The sequence below is a fragment of the Culex quinquefasciatus genome, chromosome 2 (assembly GCF_015732765.1).
Source record: "Culex quinquefasciatus strain JHB chromosome 2, VPISU_Cqui_1.0_pri_paternal, whole genome shotgun sequence".
In the NCBI taxonomy this organism is placed as follows: domain Eukaryota; kingdom Metazoa; phylum Arthropoda; class Insecta; order Diptera; family Culicidae; genus Culex; species Culex quinquefasciatus.
The window spans coordinates 65,144,478-65,151,836 of record NC_051862.1 but is presented as its reverse complement, the minus strand read 5'-3'; the positions used below and the strand labels follow the sequence as shown (position 1 = coordinate 65,151,836).

At 42.6% G+C, this 7,359-nt stretch overlaps 1 protein-coding gene across 1 annotated transcript; it reads right to left on the bottom strand.

The window, feature by feature from the left end:
* Positions 1-4,128: 4,128 nt before the first annotated feature.
* Positions 4,129-6,784, bottom strand: LOC6049071. Its single transcript, XM_001865855.2, has 4 exons — positions 6,593-6,784; positions 6,158-6,528; positions 5,577-6,098; positions 4,129-5,519 (listed from the first exon to the last, which is right to left on the bottom strand). The coding sequence occupies exons 1-4, from the start codon at positions 6,672-6,674 to the stop codon at positions 4,416-4,418; spliced, it is 2,079 nt and encodes a 692-aa protein (XP_001865890.2). The 5' UTR covers positions 6,675-6,784; the 3' UTR covers positions 4,129-4,415.
* Between the last annotated feature and the right edge of the window lie 575 nt (positions 6,785-7,359).

The window sequence follows — 7,359 nt, the reverse complement described above, 5'->3', positions numbered from 1 at the left end:
ACCAAGGAAATTTTACAATTATTGCTGCAAATTTTCATTCATACTCTCTAAAATTATGTTTTTATTCTTTCTGGAAATTTCTTTCTGTGTTCCTAGACCACCTGCAACAAATATTGCAACTGTTTATCATTTTTTGTCAGTTTACCTGTAAATTTTTCGATTCAGGAAACATCTCTTTCTGCACAATCGTTAACTACCTTCAGATCTTGCAGTTGCGGCCTTCCTTTAAGATACTCAATTGGATTCAGTTTAAAAAAAATCTTAAGAAAATTCCTTCCTTTTTTATCTAAAAAACTGCATGGTCTTTCTTGTAACAAAAGCAGATAAATTAAAATCCAGAACGTTTGCAATTAGTTTTGGATCAGAACAGATGACGATTCATGGATGAACTAATTCATCAAATTTATATTCTCTCTCACACGCTCTTATAATATGATATCTTTTGTTGATCACATATTACATTAAATTTTAAACAACCTGGTATTTTAGTTCAAGATTATAATAAACATGTCAAGAACGCAGCGCAGCGGATAGCTAACGAAAACAACGACGACGACAAAAGTCCAAGCAGAGAAACAGCGCGCGCTTGTAGGTAAACAGGCAGGCAGCCAGGCGAGCAAGCTCGTGAAAGAGTTTGAACCTGAGAGAGAGCACGTGCGTGTACGAATTGGAAATAACATCGTTGTTAGTTAGCCCCTTACAGCTGGTCGCGCAAAAAGGGACAGTTTTGGGCGCTAATAACTTCGCGGGAAAAAATCCTAAAAATATGGTATCTTCGGGAAAGTTGTTCTAAATTTAATGAGGTTCTACATTTAAGAATCGGATTATTATGGCGCCTTCCACAGGTAAAAAAGTAAAACAGTTGCTTTTTCCATACATTTTGACGATTTTTCCCATACAAACTTTAAGCGATTGGACCACGGGAACCCCTCCCGTCAGAATGAGCTCAAATTTGGAATTTAGCCTAGTGATGGGTCAATCTTTGATTTCAGGGGGTAGCCCCAAAAAAGTCCGGATTTGGACCACCCTAATGGACAGCTGAAAAATTTGTAAGGAAAAAAATATGGACAAACTATGCATATTAGTTTCTTTGGGCATACCGAAGGCATCAAAACAGTTAAATTGCAAAAAATAGACCAATTTCGTAGAGAATTGCTCAGAAAGGGTGACATTCAATTTTAAAAATATTTGGAACGGCTTAAATTAAAGTGGCAGATAATCAAAATTGATCTGTACTGAAACCTTACCAACGCTTTTAGCATTTAGCATTAAAATTATTTTTAGCATAGCATAGCATAGCATGCTATGCTAAAAATAATTTTAATGCTTAATGCTAAAAGCGTTGGTAAGGTTTCAGTACAGATCAATTTTGATTATCTGCCATTTTAATTTAGGCCGTTCCAAATATTTAGCATTAAATATTTTTTTCTGATAAATTATTTATAAAATTTAAATACATTTTATAGAATACAACAAATAAAATTTGCCTTTCTTAATTTAAAAACCTCCCAACGACTTACTTGTAATTTTTTTTTGTCATATTCAATAAAATAAAATATTTCAATACGAATAAAAGTTCCAAGAGATCGTTTATTTTTCGCACAATGAACATTTTTCTACAAGTACAAGCAATTTCGAACTGTTATTTAGATTGTTTACACAGTCCTGTAAGCATGAACTTTAGCATCCCAAGGAAAACGTGCACCCAGAATTATAAAAATGATCTTAGCTGAATAGTATTTCTTAAAAGTTTGTATAATTCTCCATATAACTTCTAAGTGCAGTTAGCTTCATTTGCATATTGCCTGCAATTTCTGGGTTGTTTTTAACAGCGACGAACCACCCCAATCATCCATACATTTGATTGATATGTTTACAAATAAAACTGTAGAAATTATTTTCTACGAGTGCATTGTTATTTATTTTCAAAAAATACCTTTAATCCTAAGAAAATGAACAGTCGAAAATTTGAAAGGGAATTAACATAAGGTTTTTGAATGCATGCATTTTTAGCACAAGTATTTTTCAGTTGATTTGGAAATTTAGTATGGACTTCTTCAATCCCAAACCGCAATACCTGCCTCGCAAGTTGATTTATGTCTAGCTAAAAAATAAACAAATCGCCCAAATCAAAACACCCATCGAACAAGCCCTCCATCGCCACAATCCGCAAAAACACGGGAGTGGCCATTAGCGTAAATAAATGCAAATCACTTTCTATCCAAGACACGAGCCACGTCTCTCACCAGAAACAAAGCTACTTTATCCCTAAACGACTCCATTAGCTTCAATCAATGCAGTATAAACATTGCCATCATCTGGGGCACCTTCTCGAGTTTTTGACGCAAACTTTGTGTTTTTGGAATTTCGATTGTGGCGTTTGTTTTATTGCAAAATAAATTCGACCAACAGACGCTGTCCAAACCGGAAGAAATATTTGGAAACAGGTGCCCCGGTTTTGGCGCGCGATTGTTGTCAAGTTTTGCTCAATTCGAAAGATTTTCCGGCAGTGGAACTCACGAGAGAGAATGCGATTTCTCTCTGAGATTTTCCAGTGTTGCCAACAAAACAAACCAGCGTAGTTTGGTGGAGACGGATGGTTCTTTTAAAAAATCAGTTTGATGGAGAGTTTTTGGAATGTGAATTTTATAATGAAACAAGTTTAATTATTTTTATTTTAGCGTAAATTTTATTTACAAATATATAGAACTAACACGGTTTGAGTGTCTGCTTGATTTGCGTCGATAATAACGTTGACATTTTTAGCACAGATTATTTTCTTTTTTTCTTTCAAGGTGGAAACAGTAAAAACACTACGGATTGTATGTGATAAACTGGCGATTTTGTATACATTATTTCATCTCTTTTTCCTGACTTTCGTAAATATTTCAATTTTATAATCCTGTCTGTTTGTATAACATCACTGGGCCGATCTCTCCAATAGACGAGTATTTGATTGCTGCTGTAACGAGAATTTGTTTTTATTTTTGTTGTTGTGTATTTTATAATATCAGGTTATCCGATTTCGACACGTGATTGTGTGATTGAACTTTCTCTTAAGACATTCACTAAGGCGAGAGCGCGTTTTGTAAGCTTCACTTTTCCCACTTTTCTTGGATGCTGGTTTTGTGCTTTCCCGAAGTTGAAATGTTTCAACTTTTTCCCGGCAACAACTGTGTAACGGTTTTGTAAGCTCTGTGTTTTGGTTGCTTTTTATTTGACGCTTTGCAAGGTACACTTATCAATTTTGGGTTGTAACAATTATATTTTCTGTTTTATTTTGTGGCTATTTAGTTTTAAGGTGTTTTTCTTGTAGCTTCTTCCAGTGTTTGCAGATTTTCCTTAATCAAAACCTTACACGATTGAGTTTTTAGTAAAGTATAAGCGTAGATAATTAGTTGTACAGAAAAATTCTCGCATCGAACCTTAACGACAAGACGGAAAAAAACCTATTCTATTGGCTTGAACGTTTTCGTGTTGGACGTTTTCTTTAAAATATATATTTGAGATAAAATTTAATTTAAAAATAATACAATACGAACTTCAACAATGTTTTCCCCGTGTGTGTGTGTGATTGTGTGTGGCAGGAAAGACATTTTGGCTGTCACGATTCGCGCGTAGCCTCACTTTGAGTGGGATAAGAGCAGAAAACACTATTTAATAAATAATCTATGTTTCGAGAGGATTTGCTCAGCAGTTTTCGTTTTGTGAGTGTACATTTTGGTACCAAATTTGCGTGTGCTGCTTAACTAAAAGAGGGGTCACAGACAAGTGGGCGATCAACTTTTTAAAGCTGTCAAAGTTGACATTTTGGTATTCCTTTTGTCGTTGAACTCCAAGATCAAGATAAATCACAAAAGTGAAATGAAAGTTTTGTAAAATCTGAGAATCTTAACAAATCTAATGGCGCATTCGTTTGGAGAACTGTTCCAAACTAATATTTTAACTGTTACACAAAAAAAAAATAGCTCGCCAAATCGGGAACTATCGTGTATGAAATTGAGAACCAAAAAGTAATCCGTTTAATTTCATAGAATATATTTATGAAAACGTATAATGAAATAGGATGGATTTCTTCTTAGTTCCCAGTTTCATGAACGTTTGTTCGAGTTTTTGCGATCCTATTTTTTTCCGTGCACTGTTTGAATCAAGTAACCTTTAACCCTTCAGAGCAAAATTTTCTCACTGATTTAGTGCTTGTGGTTACTTTGTAGATTGAAACTCTTGCCAAACCAGCCTTCAAACAAATGTGCCAAAAGGTTACTTTTTCTCCCGCAAGATGTCACCTCTTCAAAAGATTCACGTCCACTTGTCTGCGCTACAACGATACTCACGAGCGATCGAGTTTGCTGCTCTAACCGACGGAGACTAGATGCCTCATCTTATGCATGTACTAATCGCTACTACGAACCACCCTAATATCTAAAGTGTCCCTTTCGGCCGCGGTAGTTGTGGTAGATTCGGAGCGGTTGGTAGCTGCCGTTCGAGGGATGCAGGGGTTGCTGCTGCTGCGTTTGGTGGCCGTTCGAGTCCGGCGCGGTAATGTGCAGCGTAGACCCGGATGGCGCGGTGTTGAGTCGGTTGGCGCAACGGGGAGCGAGAACCAGGTGGTACAGGAGGAAATAGATGACGGCGACGGCGCAAGCCGTGATCGCTAGCGCCTGGAAGGTGGTGATCAGGCAGTCCAGCTGGGTCCACGTTCCAATCAGGGCGCCCAGGAATCGGCCCAGACAGAAGTGGAAGATCACGGGCAGGGCCTGTCCGGTTGTGATGATGCGGCGCGGGATGATGTGGCGCATGTAGAACACGATCGTCAGCCAGGTTAGTCCGAGGGATACCGGGTAGAGGAAGTCGATCACGACGCGCCACCAGGTCACGTCCAGGCTGGCGAGCAGAGCGAAGCGGAAGATGAACGTGGTGATGGCGGCGATCAGGACGTTCGAGTGGCCGCAGTAGTCGACAATGGGCTCGGCGTACCAGAGGGTCGGGATCACGAGCAGGGCACCCAAGATGACGAACACACTCCAGGTCGTTCCGTAGTATTCTTCGCTAATGGGGTGTACTTCGAAGTTCTTGACCAGCACTCCTTCGTAGTTATCGAGGACACTCCAGAAGGTACCTAAGATCAGCGTTACCAAACAGAGACCAGCCGCCTCCGGGACGTATCGTCGGATGGCGGACATGGGAATAGCTACCATGCCGCACTTGGTGTGCCACCACATCTCCGGCGGGGTCAACGGCATTCCTGACGACACGAGCAGCACGATCGCGGCTAGGACAACCAGCACGATGTACACGTAGTACGTCTCAAACACCCAGGACAGCACAAAGTAGAACAACGCCCATCCGATCGCACCCCAAACGATTTGCCGACCAAAGTCTCCACGACCTGTTGAGGTTTCACGCGTCGCGATGATCGTGGCCGCGTTTAGCAGTACGATCGCAGCAAGTGGGAATGCGTCCGCAAATGATCGCACCAAAAGGTAGGACCAGAAGGTCAGCTCAGGGTCTCCGACGATCTAAAAAGGGAGGTTGAATTAGCTCTAGACAAGCAAGAAGTCGCCAATCAGACTCACCCTCATGCAAACACTCTCCGCCAGCACGCTCTCGTCGCTGCCGTACGGGTCGTGCACCTCGCACTCGATCTTGGGCGTACAGTTGGACGAGTTGATCAGCAGCTTCATCCAGACGACCTGCTTCTCGGGGATGTTGCAGGAGAAGCCGTCCAGCGGGTAGCGGCACCACTCGGCGCTGTGCGTTTCGTTCTCCTCGTTGACGGCGCTGCGCAGGATCGTTTCGAACTTGAGCGATTCGGTGGCCTTGGTGTACGCGTGGCAGATCTCGCTTTCGGGTCCGCCCTTGCGCTCGCAGATGTGCGGGACCGGGATGGGGGTGTTGTCGACTTGGGGTTGGGGCAGGGCCAGGTTTTCGGGCGCAACGTCTACGTCGTCTTCGTTGAAGATGTAGTCGTCATCCTCGAGGGAACTCTCCGTCGAGGGACCCACGGTTACGCCCTTGGTGTAGGGGTGGTTCAGGTTCTGGAACTCGATCGGCTTCTGACAGGTGTACGAGCAGTTCGTGAGCGTTAGGTGACCAATCTGAAAGATAACAATCCGATGAAAAGAAAATTCTCGATAAGACAAAACTCCGAACAAACCTTCTCCCGTTTCCACTGGTAGCAAGTACGCTCCTCGGAACACCGCTGCTGGAAGATGATCGCACCGTCCAGGTCACACGCGAAGCTGACCTGCGAGCGGCTGGACTCATGCCGCTCAACCGGTGGCACAACGAAGAACAAGATCGAGTACAGGATGGCGGAAACGATCATGCAGAACGAGGCCAGGAAGCGCAGCCGCTTGCCGTACGAGGATCCGTTGGTTCCGGCGAGACGATCCGCCAGCGGAGCGAAGATCAGCGGGCCAAGGATGGCGATCAGCGGCGCTACCACGGAGATGATTTGCGACTCCTTGTAGTTCAGACCGGTTAGGGCCATGTGCTTCGTCAGATAGGGGTGAAGACATCCTAGGGCTAGAAACGGGAAACCAGGTTAAACAAATCTTCAGTTTGACGGCCTTAATTACCGTTAACCTACCCGCGTAGAACAGAAATAGGACAAGCTTGAGCGATATAAGGTTTCTGTTGACCAGCGCCTTCTTGGCAGGTGGCGCACCCATCTTGTTCCGGTTTTATAGTCTATCAACTTGCCACTTCCTCAAACACCTGTGTCCTTATCAATCACGTGGAAAGAGAAAAAAGCTTCACAGTTTAGAGCTTTCAGCAGCTGTAGTAACGAAGGGAGTGGTTCAGCAAATGTTTGGACAGCGTTGATCCATTTGGCCTGACATGGTCATCATCGTCGCGATGACTTCGCGTTGAAAGGAAATAAAACTCAAGTCTCGGATTTCCCGACCAGGTCTGCTATTTCCTTCTTCTTCTTGGTTGATACCAATTTATTTTCTCACACAGGAAGGGTTCTTCCCGTCTTCGGCGGCGTTCGGTTTTTGGGCAGTCGGAAAATCTGAAATAAAACGCCGGGAAATGGCAAATCAGTGAAAAGTGTATAAACATAGAGCGGAATCTAATGGTTACGGGCAGAATTCACGCGAGAGTTTGGGATTTGGGTTAATGGTGGGTGTCGTCAGACTTGTGGAGTCGAAATGATGTGACGATGTGGCGGTCGGGGAAAATTGGATAAGTCATCGCCTTCCGGGTTGGACCGTAGAAAATCGGTGAAATTTATTTAAAGATCTTTGAAGTTGGGAAAACGTAATAATTTTGCTAAGACATAATAAATCCAGATCCATCTCAGAGTAGATAATGTTGTTTTAATCCAGAAGCAGTTAAAATTTTCATTTGAAC